A 17,480-nucleotide genomic window follows, 5' to 3' on the forward strand; every position below is an offset into this window, starting at 1 on the left:
AATGAATATAAGATAACATAAAATTGTGTTTATAACATCCTCATGATGTAATGTACAGCATAATGAAAGTCAGAATGGTTTTACGTCAAATTAAATTGGCGTTACATGGTAAATGCATTATGAACCATATGACTACAATGGATGAGAGATTTAAAAAGAAAAAGAGCTTACAAGATAATATATTTTACCTCTCTTTGCACGCCAATCACATAGAATGTTTTCCCTTCAAACTTGAATTTGCTGACATCTGCCCTGCAAGAGTGAGACATTACAAATGAATTGTTACAGGTGAGACGTTCACTGCAACAACTTCATGTCAACAGTCAGGCATAAGAGAGAGAGAGATAGACATATAAATGATAAGAGAGAGAAAACTCTTCAAACATCTAGCCTTGAGTGCATTTATTTGCTTGTTGACTGTGGGCTGGTGTTAACAACTGTACAAAACCTCATGTCATAGATCATGGGCACTCACAGACTGCTCACTGATCAGCTGATGTATGCTGCACCGATCGACTGGCTTTACGTAATGTCTGTGAGTCAGAGCACACAGGCATTAAACTCTGTCTGGAAACAGTTTTATTTACAAGCTCAGGCTGATTTTGAGAAAGAACAGCTCCTAGTCGCAGCTCAATTTGCAAGATTCATGGCACCAAATATTTTAAAGACATTCAAGAGTTTTGTTTGAGAAACTTAGTGGCAAGATATCCTTAAGCATACATTCCACTTTGTTCTCAGAATTATGTCTGATTTCAGATTTAAGGCCTGTTCACACCAATGATTACAACAATTAACCATACAACAATACAACAAATAACTACAACAATAATGATAACCACAGTTTTAATAATTCTTAGTATTTAAAATGCAGTGCATGCTCATAATAAACAGAACGTTATCAAGAACATTGGTGTGGATGTTAATAAAGTTACTGTTATAGTTATCATTCTTGACATAAACAGGCCTTCCCCTAAATGACACAAACACTGAACTGTTTAAGCACTTTACAAAACAATCAAGTGCTTCTTATTGTCTAAAGGCCCATTCACTGCAAGAAAAATAACTATAAAGATAACAATGACTATATTTCATCCACACCAACAAATGACAACTTTCTGTTTATTATTGTCAAGGTTGCATGCAGTGAGTTCAATAAAGTGGATGCGTGACTCTACATTTTTACTTTGACGTTAATGACACCAAACCAAGAACAGAAAGAACTGAGGGCTTAAATACACAGAGATGATCACTGACGGGATAAGAATCAGGTGCGGAACTTAATTAGAAACTATGGCAACAAACTAGAAACGAGTGAAATTAAGGCAAACAAAAACAGGGAAACCATCAAAATGAAACTAAAGAGTGATTATGAAACTATTAAACTAAACAAGACAACATTGTGACATAACAGCCATATCCCGGAGAGCGCGTCCTTGCGCTGCAATAGTCCAACATAGGAGGGAGGGGGTTTGGGAGGTGGGTGAGGAGCCAAAGGATGAGATCTTGAATGGGCTGGCAGAAGGGAACACCAAGGTGGAGACGATAGACGGAGGAGCCAGGGTGGAGCCAGAGGATGACCCAGAGCAGTGTCAGGATGAAGGCCCATGGCAGAACTGGCAGAACTGATGGAGGGAGGAGCCAAGATGTAGCCAGAAGCCCGACCGACTGAGGTGAAGTCGTGATAAGAGACTCAGGAGTAACCTGAAGGTGGAGCCGCATTCATGCATGACCGAGGTAGAGACATCTTGGCAGACTTGTCGGAGTCTGTGCGATGGGGATGATGGTGGAACCGGAAGGAAGGAGGAGTCTGGTGTAGCCAGAGAGGTGGAGGGTTGAGGCACAGCAGGAGATCCGCAAGTCCGAAGCGGGGCCAGAGTGACAATAGACCAAGGAGGAGCCAGAAGGATGAAGGAGCCTGGTAGAGCCTGAGGGATGCCAGACCATGGTTGAGCCAAGGGAGCATTGAGCCAAGCTGATGGGTCAGAGGGCAAAGGTGGACTCTGGGACTTGAAGGCTTGAGGTAGAGGTCAGGAATCCATGGATCAAGGGTGTAGCTGATGACTGGGAAGCCCAAGGTGGATCCGAGCAGCTGGGCTGAAGGAGGAGCCGAGGCCTAGGAACTGGATGGCTTAGGCAGAGGAGGAGGGAGAGGGAGGCTGGGCAGTACCATCCACGTTGATGGAGACTTGGAGCTGGGCAGAGCCAATGGTTACGAAGGCGACTTGGAACTGGGCAGAGCCAATGGTTACGAAAGCAATTTGGAACTGGCCAGAGCCAATAGCGGAGACTTGGAGTTGGTTTGATTTAATGACAATATAGACAACTTGATGGCTGAACCATCAGAGACAAAGACGACTTGGAACTGGGCTGAACTAGCTGAGACAAAGATGACTTGGAACTGGGCTGAACCAGCAGAGATGAAGATGACTTGGGGCTAGATGGAACCAGTGGAGACCTTGAAACAGTATTTCATCTAGCTCATCAAATTATAAATCCTTAGGAACCCACCTCATTGAAAGCTTCTCAGCGATGGGAGTGTGGGTAGGGCCCCAATCCATCCCCTCAAACTCCACTAATATTTGTGATGCTGTTGCCGGTTCATGCACCTGTTCAGACTCTGCAATGGGCTCAGGCTCCAACGTGGCTTCTGGCAATCACTCTCGCTCTATTTTCATAGAGGGATCGGGCATGGCTGAAGGCTGGCTGGGCTCTGGGTCAGGAGTGGGGATGGTGATGTCTTCATCAGAGAATCAGACAGTGAATAGTGAATTAGTCGCATTTGACTAGCACTAACTCCACATATTTGGCAACCTTCCATGGGCAGGTGTGCCTTGGACCACTTGTTGAGGCTGGTGTGAGTCAGGCACGCCAGATCTAAGAAATATCTTGTGTGGTCCTCGAGGGAACGATCCTCTTGTTCAAGGAGAAGCATGCGTACTGTGGGAATATCCATTCCTTTTTTCCATTTAATTCCTCCAGGAGGTTTGGTATTCTGTCATGGTTGCATGCAGGGAGTCCAATAAAGATGATGTGAGATGCAGAATGCACAAATAAAGACACTTTCAATAAACACCAGGTGAATGAGAAACACACTACACTTGCATTGATGATCTTTAAATTCGGGTGGATTCTGATTGGCTGTCAATGTTTTATCATTCATCAGCTGAAAAAATGGTTCTGAAAGTGATTCCAATGATTTTGTTCCTCAGTTTTGTTATCATTGTAGGTGTGACATGGACGCCCTTTATTCTCAAAGAATTAGAACGATTACTAAAACTTTACAGTGATAGTTATCATTATAGTTATCGTCTTTGGTGTGAATGGGCTATAAGTGGGTGTTTCTTTCCAGAATAATCTGAAAAGTGGACACTAGACTTTTGCAGGTAAAATCCAGTCAATTCAATAGAAAACCATGTGATTGGGAATTTCACAACAGGTGGATTCGCCATGTTGAGCAACAGAAAACTTCTTGGTTTGTGACCGCACCTTACATTGAACTACACTGAGTAGGATGAGGTGGAGGTGGAGAGTATATCTGAGAGTGAAGCTAATGATAAGATGGTTTTTAAAGTTACCATTTTAAAAGATGTATCCGCTTATTTCCCTGAAAAACCACAAACCCTCTTGCAGTGAATCCCAGGAAAGCTGTGGATCCTGTGAAATCCTGAAACAAATTAAATTAAAGATCAGATTTATGATGTTTTAGCTACATCCAAAAGTAGTTTATGCATTCCAATACACTGTTTTTTTTTCTTCTTCATTTTTTTGTAAATGTGCTAGATGGGCATCTTTGACCATTGCTGTTTTTTCATCATCTCACAAGTGTGTGCTGTATATTTAAATGTGTCTAGTTAAAAGTTGTTCAAATATATATACTGTATTTTATCCCCTGGTTTCACAGACAAGACTTAAGCTAGTCCTAGACTAAAATGCATGTTTGAGTAACTTGTAGTGACATATCTTAAAATTTGTCACTGCCATTGTTATGTCTCAAGATGCACACCAGCAATGTTTTTTTCTAGTGTATGTTTATAAAAGCTATTTAAATATCCTAATTGAACTAAGATCTAATCCTGGCTTAGGCTAAGCCCTTTCTGCGAAACAGGGCCTATATGTTTCTGAGGTGAGTCAGTACCTTGCATGGGTGTGGGTCCACTCCATATGTGTCTAGCGTGTGGGCCCTCTGAAGAAGGTTTAACTCGGCGAGTGCAGGACACTGTCCCCTATAGAAACAATGGAATTTTACAATATAAGACTAACAATATAAGACAATATAAGACAAACTAAAATGATTTGTGTGTGTATTAATTTTACACATACACTACATTTCAAAATAAAATAAAAAAAATACATCAAACATGCATTCCTGTAATTTGATCAAAAGTGACAGTAAAGACGTTCACACTGTAAAAAATAAAATAAAATAAATGGTTTTGAACTTTCTGTTCAAAAATATTAAGCAGCACAAATAGTTTCAACATTGTTAATAATTAGAAATATTTCTTGAGCAGCACATCAGCATTGATTTTGTGATTTTGTGATTTCTGAAGGATCATGTGACACTGAAGACTGGAGTAATGATGCTGAAAATTCAGCTTTGCTATCACAGGAATAAATTTGTGGGGTTTTTTCTTTCTTTTTTTTTCTCTCACCTCAGCTCAGTCTGGTGGATCTCCATGATCTTGCGCTCTAGTTTGAGGGACTGTTTGGGGAAGAGCTTGAAGTCACTGATGTAGTCAGCAGGATGTTCCTCAGGATCATAGTCCCCAAGTTCAGCTAGAACAAGACAAACAGCCCTAAAACTCATCAAATTAACACATGAAAAATCTAACAAGCTTGTTAAGACATCTGTGAATCTAAAACAAAAGACTCTCATCTGTTCCTTATCTAAGGCCATATTTACACTGCAGGTCTTGATGCCCAATTCTGATTTGTTGACTATATCCTTTTATTTTATTTATTTATTTGAACAAAGCAGCTTACATCTTCTTTTAAAAGTGACCCATATCTGATACTTGCATTTAAACTATTTACTTGGTGAAACAACCCAAGGTAGCCTACAGACCCGGAAAGGCTTAGGCCAAAAAGGAAGTAAAAGTAGTGAAATTTGCACTGGATGCTGATGAAATGATAATACAAGCTTTTACTTTCCGCACCATCTTTAAAGGTCAGCAAAAGTTTTTACTGCTTACACGATCGTGGGTCATATTCGATCTGTGCCACATGGGAGGAAAAAAATCTGAATTGGGTCACTTGAATAATGTAATGTAAATGCGGCCTAAATGAGGTTCATATCCATTAGAAACTCTCTTTGTTTTTCACTTTGAGCAGGGAAATATGGAAAGAGGTTTGAAATATGACTGCTCATTAGTTAAAAAGCTTCCAGAAGAAAATTTATCAGGAACACCATGCTACTGTAGCTGTCAATCAAATCATTCTCAAGCTTTGGTTACATAAAAAAATGTAATGAAATGTGTGATTGGTTGTAAATGTTGTATGAAGATGAGGTTGTATTCTTACCCTGCACTATACAGGCTCCAAGGTACGCAGCATCGGCGAACGGGCATAAAAGCCTACCGTGGTACACGTCTCTTTTCAACTGCAGGTACAGAAGGTACCTGACACAGAGTAACAACAAGAGAGGAGATATTTCAAAAGAGCGTTAATGTTATTTCAATATGAAACATTCACCATGGATTCTATCTCTTTGGCTGCATTCACACCAAAACCCCTGTGAAAAAGAAGTACTTTACTTTAACATTCTTTCAAAAAGAGCACTTATTATGCAAACAATACAGTTAAAATAATATACTTAAGTGCAAACTTTATGTTTTTGGACACTTTCGGATGCTGGTAAAGCAGAATTTGTGTATAGCATGCAGGCTCAGGAGATGAAACAGAGGTTGCTCTTTTTCCTCTTTGCAGCACAAGAAGGTGTAACGGTTGCACAGCTTCTTGCTGTAAAAGTTCTGTTCAGTTTAGTTGTCATTTTGTAATTGTGCTTCTGTTACTTGTATTCCCTTTCAGTTTAGTCCCTGATTATTCTTTAGTTAGTTGCTATGGTTACTAATTCTCCATTACTGATTAGTTTCACCTGCGTCTCGTCTAGTTTCCTTTGTTTGCCTTTGTTTAAAGCTCTGTGTTTCAGTATATTTCTTGTCAGTTTTTAAACCCTGCGGCTCGTGACGGCACATTGATGTCCTAAGACACGAAATGATCGGTTTGTGCAAGAAACCGAACATTATTTATATCATTTTTTACCTCTAATACACCACTATGTCCAACTGCGTTCAGCACTCGGTTAGTGAGGTCTAATCGCGCTCTGACAACGGCAGTGATGTCTCACGCATATACTTTAATGAGTGCAAGGCATCACTGCCGTTGTCAGAGCGCGATCAGACCTCACTAAGCGAGTGCTGAATGTAGTTGGACATTGTGGTGTATTAGAGGTAAAAAATGATATAAATAATGTTCGGTTTATCGCACAAACCAATCGTTTTGTGTCTTAGGACATCAATGTGCCGTCACGAACCGCAGGGTTTAATTTGGATTTGTCTAAGCATATTTTTTGACTCTTTTAAATTGTGTTACCATTCACTCGCATTATAAGACTGTCAGACGGCAACGGTTGGGGTTAAAAATCATCAATTGTGTTCTACTGAAGAAATAAAGTCACCTACATCTTGGATGCCCTGGGGGTAAGCAGATAAACATAAAATTTTCATTTTTGGGTGAACTATCCCTTTAACTTTTAACTTGTAGTTACTTTTCATTGGTACTGTTTAAAGCAGTTTATAATACAGTATTTTAAACAAAATGTAAATTTCTGCAACATCATATAGTGCAATTCATAAATTATTTTATGATTAAGGGTAGATCATGTGCACAATAATGACTTTCAAGTTAGAGTCTAGATTGACACTGAAAATCACTTGAATTCTAATCTGGCTGTTCACACTGAATTTACAAAGTAAAATATCAGTCTAATTTAGAATGGAACAATGTTATAAATGTCAGGTTCAGTGTCATTTTTGCTGTTCGACATTGGATTTTAAAAAAATACCCATGTGAGGGACAACTGCACAAACAGTTACCATAGAGGTCTGTCCTATAGATCAGTAAGCACAAACACATCAGTAACAATAACAGCACCCCAAAATGTGTGGAACATCTAAAACAGCAGTTTCCTGAACGGATGCTTTGTCTCAAAGTTTGACAGCTGTAGAATGGCCTTCTAGTATCTGGTATTTAATAAAAATAAAATGTTGATACCCTTCAGTTCTGGCATCATCTTCTGATTTTCAGAGCAGAAATGTCTACCCGATGGTCTGTGCTCACTGGCAAAATAGCCCTGCTTTAATACACTAACATTTCTAGGAACTTTCCTTTAAGAAATGTTACATTTGTAAGGCCTAAAAATAAGTGACACATGATACACCTCACACAGGTAAGTCTGAACTGGCAATGACATTTAAGACGGAATACTGACATGTACTTTAAAATATAACATAATCCCTATGAGAATCTTTACTTAATTTTTAAAAAAGTACCAAAGAAGTGCATTTAGTTGTTTTCTAGGTATGTAGGAACTCAATATTATTTTTTAAAATCATGGTCACACTTGAAAATGCATAATGGCTCTACATTATTTATAATTTTCTTCCAAGTCAATGCATAAAGAAAAAAAAAAAAACTAGTGTTAAGGGAATTTACAACCTATTTCAATTTCCTTTGGAAAAAGAAGTGTACTTTACCATACTTTAAAAAGCACACTTGTTATGGAAATAATATACATTAAAAGAATATACAGTACTTAAATGCAAACTTACTACATAGCTTTTGGACACTAAATTACAGGTTAATTGCAATTAAATTAAATTTTATTATAATTTAACTATATTAAATGCAATTGGTTGAACTTTAGAGTGCTTTTTCGACCCACTTAAATAGGACTTAAGTACATCTTCATATTAACTAATATACTTTATTGTTTGAAACTTGTCAGTCATGTATTTGAATATATTTGTAATTACACATTTGTAATGATAAAGTTGCAATTTAGATACACTTAAATATGTTAACTTTAAATGTAATATTGAATAACATACTACCTTTAAAATTATAATAAAGTACTTTAAATGTGCTTTAGTAAGCAAATTTGAAGTACAATGCAAGTGTATATTCAATACACTTAAGTGCACTTCTTCTTCACAAGGGTAATGTGACAAATTTCCAAGAGAAACATGATATTCAAGGAATAAAAATAATTAGGGTCGATGGAAGGAATTGATTTTATCCAGTAAAGTCATTTCAGAGGTGGAGTAAGTTCTTTCACATTTGATGAAAGATTATATAAGATCACATAAGAATCATTCACAATAAGAATAACAGGGTCCATTTTGATTTCATGGTGATTTATGAAGTTTATATGACGGAACTGCAATGAATTGGCCAAACATTTGCATCTGCTTTTGTGTACTTGCATGTTTCCATTTTTTTGCCATTCTCGCTCTTTGTAACCCACTGCACTCAAATCCATTCCTTCCATTAAATATTAAAGAGAGAGCTGTAGGAAAAAAATATGGATGTTTTCTGTGTCAAACTGAGTTTTAAGAGGAATAACTCTGGTACAGAGCAGAAAATAGCATGAACGGACACATTAATGCATCTCTTGTCCATTTCAAACCTTTCCTTTCTCTTTCACAGGATGTAACCATTTAACTCTGACAATCTGGGCTCCCCAATACTCTCACACACATACGCCTCGCACTCTCTAAAGCTTGTGTCTGGCCACGGGAACATTCTCGTTTTCCAGCGCACAGAGAAAGCATGGAAGATCAAGAAAGACAAATACATTTATCTTGACAGTTCAGATGGTGTACATGCACTGAGCACCATGTTTTGAGAGCAGCACTAATGATTTAGTCACACTAACAATCTGTGAGTGTGTGTTTGTGTATCTATGCAGATGTCTGTGCATGTATGTGTGTGTGTGTTTGAGAGAATTAGCAACGCTTGTGTTTGGAACGTTGCTCTCTGATAATGTAAGAGGAATATGTGACACACATTGACACTGACAGTCTATTCAGAATGTTTTGGCTTCCTTTTGAGGAAAAAAAATCCTATTTAAATAAAATTGAGGAGCAAACATGTTTCATATTCATTTATGGAAAAATAATGATGTCCAAAATGATGAAAAGAAAAATCTTTTAAATAAAAGTTCTTGAAATCTTTGTAATCATGTTGGTATGATAGCATTTTTAAGTATTATTAAAGGTGCTGTATACGATTTCTTAAATTCGATGTTGAACATAGTTGATATTTGAAATCCATGCCTCTCTTCATTGCTCCGCCTCCAAAACTCACGATCCAATCCTAACCACCCTGCTCAGAGTCGGTCTCGAACCCCGGCCCGATCGCTCCTGACATGTGAAGTGAATGCACTACCAGTGGCGATAAACACCTCATTCTCTAGTAGTTTAACTGCAAAACTCTCACTATCTGGCCGCTGTTACACACGCAATGCGAGTGGATGTCTGTTTATCACAGCTGACACACAACAAAATGCTTCATGAAAAATAAAGCGCAAACAATGAAGGAAGCACAAACAATAAACATACAGTACACAAGAGTAAATACAAACTAGAGTTTTTTGGTAATGCAATTGTTAATTGCATTACCAACGCCGACAGATGAAAGGATTCAATGGAATCAATTCAATGGAAAGGATTCCGGAAGAGACGACAATGCTGAATAAAGTCGTAGTTTTTGTTATTTTTGGACCAAAATGTATTTTAGATGCTTCAAAAACTTCTAACTAACCCACTGATGCCACATGGGCTACTTTGATGATGTTTTTATTACCTTTCTGGACATGGACAGTATACCGTACATACATTTTCAATGGAGGGACAGAAAGCTCTCGGACTAAATCTAAAATATCTTAAACTGTGTACCGAAGATCAACGGAGGTCTTACGGGTTTGGAGCTGGTGCTTTGGGTGTCGAAAGACAAATAACTGATTTGAAACCAGACTCTGGCTCTGAACAGCACTCAAACTGCCTTGGTGGAAAACATATGTTGACTGACATCTTATCATTGCAATTGAACTGAATGCAAGGATTGGACGAACATTTTTTTTTTTGTCCTGAGACTTCCACAGAAGATATATTTTTCAATATTTAGACCACTTCTATAATTTATTACTATCAGGATATGAAGAGAGTTTCAACCAGAATAACAAAATTTGTTTATGAAAATAATTGCCTACCCTACCTTTAAGTGTCTGAAAACATTACATTTACATATGTATATTTTTTTCTGGCCTCGCCACTGCTTACAGTAAGGAGAATTTGAGGGTCAATGTGCTAAATTCTAAAAATAAAAGCAAAATTTATATATATAATATATATATATATATATATATATATATATATATATATATATATATATATATATATATAATACATTATATCAATATAAATAATGATATATTTTTTCATTTCTTTCTTCTGATTTTGGAGTGAAATATGACCCGTACATGTTCTTGACAGGTTTCGTGAGATACACTGTAATGAGATCACATTGTTACTTTGACATGAAAGAAGCCACAGATCAGTCGTTCTGGCTTCAGCAGCAAAGCAAACATGCTCTTTCCAAATGAAACTGGAACAATCTGCCTAGGAGGCGTTTTTAAAATGCAAATCTCTTCCAGAGAATCCTCCATCTCATATACTTGACTTGAACGATTCAGAGCTGTTTATACTGTGACTGGCCGGGGTTGTTTTTATGTTATTCCAATGCAATTTGAACATTAGATCAGAGAACTGTTACCTTGTCAGCTCTTCCTTGATCTTGATTGGCTCCTGAGGGTAGAACTTCACCCTGAAGCACATAGTGTATGGCTGCTGACCTGAAAACAGCACAACATCAACAATCAGATGAGGGGAGAGAGAGGCCACTTGAGCACAAGCCAGTAAATGTGAGACAGATTATGCAGAGAACTGTAACCGAGGGCATGAGGGGAGCTAAAATGATTATATTAATCCATGAGATGAGGGAAACCCCTCTGGTGAAGAATGAAATGAAGTCTTCAAAGATAAACGTAATGAGTCTGAGAAGTTTAGAGCTCAGGGGAAAGACTGATTTCATTGACGTCACTTGTCTACAATCTCTCTCTGTCACTTTTCCGCTCACCTTCCTTCTGTAATTTTACATAAAACGTATTTTTTTTTTTTACATTTTCTGAATGTAAGTGATGTTTAAAGGGTAGGTTCACCCAAAAATGTAAATTCTGTCATTAATAACTCACCCTCATGTCGTTCCACACCTGTAAGACCTTGACCTCCACATGACTACAGTGGTTCAACCTTAATGTTATGAAGCGAAAAGAATACTTTTTGGGTGCAAAAAGAAAACAAAAATAACGACTTTATTCAACAATATCTTCTCCCGGCGTTCTGACGTAGAACCTGGAAGCGCTGAACATAAACAGCATAGGAGAATGACACAGAAGAGAAGATATTGTTGAAAAAAGTAGTCAATTTTGTTTTGTTTTTGCACACTTAAAGTATTCTTGTCACTTCATAAAATTAAGGTTGAACCACTGCAGTCACATCGACTATTTTAACAATGTCTTTAGTACCTTTCTGGACCTTGAAAGTGGTGGTTAAATTGCTGTCTATGGATGAGTCAGATACCTCTCAGATTTCATCAAAAATATCTTAATTTGTGTTCTGAAGATGAATGAAGGTCTTATGGGGTTGGAACGACATGAGAGTGAGTAATTAATGACAGAATTTTCATTTTTGGGTGAACTAACCCTTTAACCTATGTAAAAGTGCGGTCACATTGGCAAATGTTGGCAAAAAAAGTCCATTGTCTATTGTAAATAGCCATGTGAGAATTGCAGTTTACACTTAAGTCAATTTCAAACCAAACAGCTTAATGTTGGTCAAAGCAAATAAAAATCCATCGGACCAACTTGAACCCGTTTGCGAAATATATGCATTGGAAAATGTATCCACCTTATGCAAAATTCCCATTGAAACTGAATTTGTCCACAAAAATTCACGAACAACAGTAAATGTGACTTGATGCCACCTTGAGGGCAAGAACGAAATAAATAAAACTTACATTTCATCTGTTTCACTACTGGTTTGCTCGGGTCCAACCAATGCTGTAAAAAATGACAAGAGAAAGAAATGATTCACTGCTGTGCATTAACAAGTAAAGATGGTGACAAATCAAAAATGTTTATGGTCAGCACTTTGGATAAGCATCCTGCTCAGGAAATGATCGTAAACATTCCCACTGATGAACCCTCCCTTTTTTTTCCGATAACGGCCATTAATATTACAACATAAATGACTGTAAATAATTCACTACAGTGCTGCTGGGAGGTTTTCTGCTCGACTGAAGAAACATTGTTTTACATACAGTAGGGTAAAACCCCTTGGTGGGTTGTCATGGTAACTTTGTTCAGAATTTAAAGCCAGTATAAAAGGCTACTTAAGGATGTCTACCCTGGTGACAGTGCAGAAACAAGTGCATGAAAGATTTGTGAGCGTTTACATTACTCTTCAAAAGATTGGGGTCAGTAAGATTTTTTATTTTATTTTTGGTAAGACATTAATACTTCTATTCAGCAAGGATGCTTTTTAAAAAAAAAAAATCCAACATAATATTTTTAATTGTAATAATATTTAACAGTATTACTCTTTTTTCTGTATTTAAAAAATAAATAAATAAATGCAGCCATGGTGAGCATAAGAGACTTCAGTAACACTTTAGTTTGTGTAGTTACATATTACATGTACTTACTATAGTAACAACAGTAAATTCTGCATAATTATAAGTAACTAACCCTAAATCAAACCTTAACCTTAAAGTAAGTACATGTAGTTAGTTAATATAACTCAGCACTTTTGTGTGATTACACTGTAACAACGTCACCTTAATATAAGGTGTAACCAAGACCTCTTTCAAAAACAAAATCTTACGGACCCCAACGTTTTGAACCGTATTGTACTTGCCCCTCAGGAAGCAGGATTTTAAATTGTATGTATGTTTGAGGTTTAATTATTGTAAAAGCCTGTGCAGTATTTGATCACAGATTCCACTTGTGTTGATGCATTTTATGATGGAGCCACAGTATATCTGCTGTAGTTATAATAAACCTTTAGGTCAGAATTCATTTAAAGGGGACCAATAATGCCCCTTTTCACAAGATGTAATATAAGTCTAATATCATGTGTCTGTGAAGTTTCAGCTCAAAATACCCCACAGATCATTTATTATAGCTTGTCAAATTTGCCCCTATTTGGGTGTGAGCAAAAACACGCTGTTTTTGTGTGTCCCTTTAAATGCAAATGAGCTGCTGCTCCCGGCCCCCTTTCCAGAAGAGGGCGGAGCTTTAACAGCTTAACAACAGCAAAGCTGGAGAATCTCACGCAGCCAAAATGAGGATTGTCAGTAACGGTGTTCAGCCTTACATTGTTCAAACCGGAGTCGACACTGATGGAGAGACTCAGGAAGAAGTTACAACTTTTAGAATGAAACTGGACGATTCTGAATGGTTAGTGGATAAATTTATGTAGTTGCTGTTGAGTTGATTCAACTCATCCACTAGCATGTGCCGTCATGTTCATCTTTTGTGCAAATCCAGCGTTGAATTGACCCTCGTTTGTGAAGCAGTCCGGCATAAAATAACGGCATGACAACAATACTCTACTACAACAACTCTTCCTCTTCTCTAAAGCAGCCCAACATGGCCTCACCCCCTTTGTTATGTGTTCTCGGGGGCGGAGTTTATGTAAATTTTAGGGTTAGTGATGTCACTACCCCAGGAAGAAGCTCATTGTAGTCCTTAAACAGAATTATTTAAAAGAAAATATCTCCCTTTGGATTGAACTTTGAGCTTTGCAGATGTTGTTTATGCTCAAACAGCAACATTACACACTAACTAAAGGTAAAAAAGTGAAATCATAATCAACCACCCCTTTAATGAATACTGGGGCCAAAAGAAACTTTATGAGTATTGAATGTGTAGTTACCCTTTGTTTCTCTGGATCCACATATCTGATGCCAAAGTAATCTTTCTCCAGCAGGCTGTAGTAGTTACACACATGATCCAAGAGAAACTGCCCTTTAGTGTCTCTCTGTGGAAAAATCAAAAGGATAAAAATCAAAACCAAATCAAATCATTAGAGCAGATATTTAAAATAAGTTATAATAGTGAGCCTGCCAGTTCAGAATATATAGACAGTGTATCATAATGTATCATATTGTGTATCAGTGTATCATATTGACTGTTGACTGTATAAATTCATCGATTTACAACAGGGAAAAAATACACTAATAAATCCTTCACTGAATGAACTCAATGAATCCATCAGAGCTGCTACTGAATCAACATCTGAATCTCTCACTGAACCACAAGTAATTCTTTTCAGCAATGTCTAACTCCAAATGAATCTAGAAATGTTTTATGCTCTTAAATGTTTGTGAATCTTAAATCAGTATCATTACTGACTGGTTGTTCATATGTGTAATTGAAAATACATTTACAATTTTTGCAATCGTACATGAAACATAAAAAAAATAAAACAAAATCGTATATAATATGGTTTAGGTCCAATTAGGGGTGGACAGGCAGCTCATTCTGCACTAGCGTGCAGTGAGTGATGATGGGTTTATGGTCTCATACAGGATAGTGTCTCTGTCTGCTCGACCGCGCAGCTCTGGTTCAGCTCTAATGACCATCAGCTTTTTGACCTTGCTGTTATTACCTGTGACGCAGGCTGCTATAGCACACTCCTACTGTGTGAACTACATCTCAGCGAGGGGGCTCCAATTCCACTACAGAGGTACTCTACAAACGATAAAGACTGGGCTGGACGTTCTGCTCTTACTGTATGATAAACATCTTTCATTTAGTTTTAGTTTCTAAATATTAATTAAAAAAAAAAATCTTTCTGCACATTTTTAAATGTGAAATGTGGATCAAGCACAACACTGGACAGAATTAAGAAGAGAATTTCTCATATCATTACATGTCTCTTCTCTTACAATGACAGAAAGAACTGCATTTGGTAACACTTTATTTTCTGTTACATGTTACATCTACTTACTTTAATAATAACAGTAAATTATACATTATTACAAGCAACTAACCCTATTCCTATAGTAAGTACATGTTAATTAATATTACTCAGTATAATTACACTGTAACAAGGACACCTTAAAATAACATGTAACCCTCCATTTATACAAAGAACTATATAATACATCTGCATCCTCAGAAATATGAGTGGTGTTTGCCTGTGCAAAACCCACTGCCCACAATGATATGGTGTTTGTCATTTCTAGGGTGTCGCTACTGTATGTGCTTGTTAAGGTTTTCTGAATGATTGTTAGTGTATCACCACAATAAATGTGCTATTTGTGGGTGCTAATGTGTTATGAGTGGTTGTTAGTGTGTTGCTACAATGCTAAGGTGTTATTTGTGGTTTCTAGTGTGTTGCTATGTGGGTGCTAAGGTGTTCTGAGTGATTGTTGGTGTGTTGTCACAATGCTAGGATGTTATTTGGTGTTCTGAGTTGTAGTTAATGTGTTGTCACAATGCTAGGATTTTATTTGTGGTTGTTAGGGTGTTGCTATGGGGTTGCTAATGTGTTCTGAGTGATTGTTGGTGTGTTTGCCACAATGTTAGAGTGTTATTTGGTGTTTTGAGTTGTAGTTAATGTGTTGTCACAATGCTAGGATGTTTTTTGTGGTTGTTAAGGTGTTGCTATGGGGTTGCTAATGTGTTCTTAGTGATTGTTGGTGTGTTGCCACAATAAATGTGCTATTTGTGGGTGCTAATGTGTTATGAGTGGTTGTTAGTGTGTTGCTACAATGCTAAGGTGTTATTTGTGGTTTCTAGTGTGTTGCTATGTGGGTGCTAAGGTGTTCTGAGTGATTGTTGGTGTGTTGTCACAATGCTAGGGTGTTATTTGGTGTTCTGAGTTGTAGTTAATGTGTTGTCACAATGCTAGGATTTTATTTGTGGTTGTTAGGGTGTTGCTATGGGGTTGCTAATGTGTTCTGAGTGATTGTTGGTGTGTTGTCACAATGCTAGGGTGTTATTTGGTGTTCTGAGTTGTAGTTAATGTGTTGTCACAATGCTAGGATTTTATTTGTGGTTGTTAGGGTGTTGCTATGGGGTTGCTAATGTGTTCTGAGTGATTGTTGGTGTGTTGTCACAATGCTAGGGTGTTATTTGGTGTTCTGAGTTGTAGTTAATGTGTTGTCACAATGCTAGGATTTTATTTGTGGTTGTTAGGGTGTTGCTATGGGGTTGCTAATGTGTTCTGAGTGATTGTTGGTGTGTTGTCACAATGCTTGGGTGTCATTTGGTGTTTTGAGTTGTAGTTAATGTGTTGTCACAATGCTAGGATGTTTTTTGTGGTTGTTAAGGTGTTGCTATGGGGTTGCTAATGTGTTCTGAGTGATTGTTGGTGTGTTGTCACAATGCTAGGATGTTATTTGGTGTTCTGAGTTGTAGTTAATGTGTTGTCACAATGCTAGGATTTTATTTGTGGTTGTTAGGGTGTTGCTATGGGGTTGCTAATGTGTTCTGAGTGATTGTTGGTGTGTTTGCCACAATGTTAGGGTGTTATTTGGTGTTTTGAGTTGTAGTTAATGTGTTGTCACAATGCTAGGATGTTTTTTGTGGTTGTTAAGGTGTTGCTATGGGGTTGCTAATGTGTTCTTAGTGATTGTTGGTGTGTTGCCACAATAAATGTGCTATTTGTGGGTGCTAATGTGTTATGAGTGGTTGTTAGTGTGTTGCTACAATGCTAAGGTGTTATTTGTGGTTTCTAGTGTGTTGCTATGTGGGTGCTAAGGTGTTCTGAGTGATTGTTGGTGTGTTGTCACAATGCTAGGGTGTTATTTGGTGTTCTGAGTTGTAGTTAATGTGTTGTCACAATGCTAGGATTTTATTTGTGGTTGTTATGGTGTTGCTATGGGGTTGCTAATGTGTTCTGAGTGATTGTTGGTGTGTTGTCACAATGCTAGGGTGTTATTTGGTGTTCTGAGTTGTAGTTAATGTGTTGTCACAATGCTAGGAATTTATTTGTGGTTGTTAGGGTGTTGCTATGGGGTTGCTAATGTGTTCTGAGTGATTGTTGGTGTGTTGTCACAATGCTTGGGTGTCATTTGGTGTTTTGAGTTGTAGTTAATGTGTTGTCACAATGCTAGGATGTTATTTGTGGTTGTTAAGGTGCTGATATGGGGTTGCTAATGTGTTCTGAGTGATTGTTGGTGTGTTGCCAAAATGCTAGGGTGTTATTTGTGTTTGCTAGAGGGTTGATTTATGGTTACTAATGTGTTCTGAGTGATTGTTGGTGTGTTGTCACAATGCTTTGGTGTCATTTGGTGTTTTGAGTTGTAGTTAATGTGTTGCCACAATGCAAGCATGTTATTTGTGGCTGCTA

General features: G+C 37.6%; 1 protein-coding gene across 2 annotated transcripts in view; it reads right to left on the minus strand.

Moving 5' to 3' along the window:
* frmd3 (FERM domain containing 3) overlaps positions 1 to 17,480 on the minus strand; it is a 71,583-nt gene that overhangs the window by 37,839 nt on the left and 16,264 nt on the right. For both annotated transcript variants that reach the window (XR_007187582.1, XM_048210826.1), the window contains exons 2-9: positions 14,055 to 14,159; positions 12,136 to 12,178; positions 10,834 to 10,912; positions 5,521 to 5,618; positions 4,653 to 4,776; positions 4,136 to 4,223; positions 3,576 to 3,664; positions 189 to 252 (exon numbers count right to left, since the gene is read on the minus strand). Coding sequence is in view for 1 of the 2 variants with exons in the window: in XM_048210826.1 (XP_048066783.1) it covers positions 189 to 252; positions 3,576 to 3,664; positions 4,136 to 4,223; positions 4,653 to 4,776; positions 5,521 to 5,618; positions 10,834 to 10,912; positions 12,136 to 12,178; positions 14,055 to 14,159 (690 nt within the window). In the remaining variant the exon portion in view is untranslated. The remainder of the gene's footprint in view (positions 1 to 188; positions 253 to 3,575; positions 3,665 to 4,135; positions 4,224 to 4,652; positions 4,777 to 5,520; positions 5,619 to 10,833; positions 10,913 to 12,135; positions 12,179 to 14,054; positions 14,160 to 17,480) is intronic.

Source organism: Megalobrama amblycephala, linkage group LG12 (genome assembly GCF_018812025.1).
Source record: "Megalobrama amblycephala isolate DHTTF-2021 linkage group LG12, ASM1881202v1, whole genome shotgun sequence".
Lineage (NCBI taxonomy): Eukaryota > Metazoa > Chordata > Actinopteri > Cypriniformes > Xenocyprididae > Megalobrama > Megalobrama amblycephala.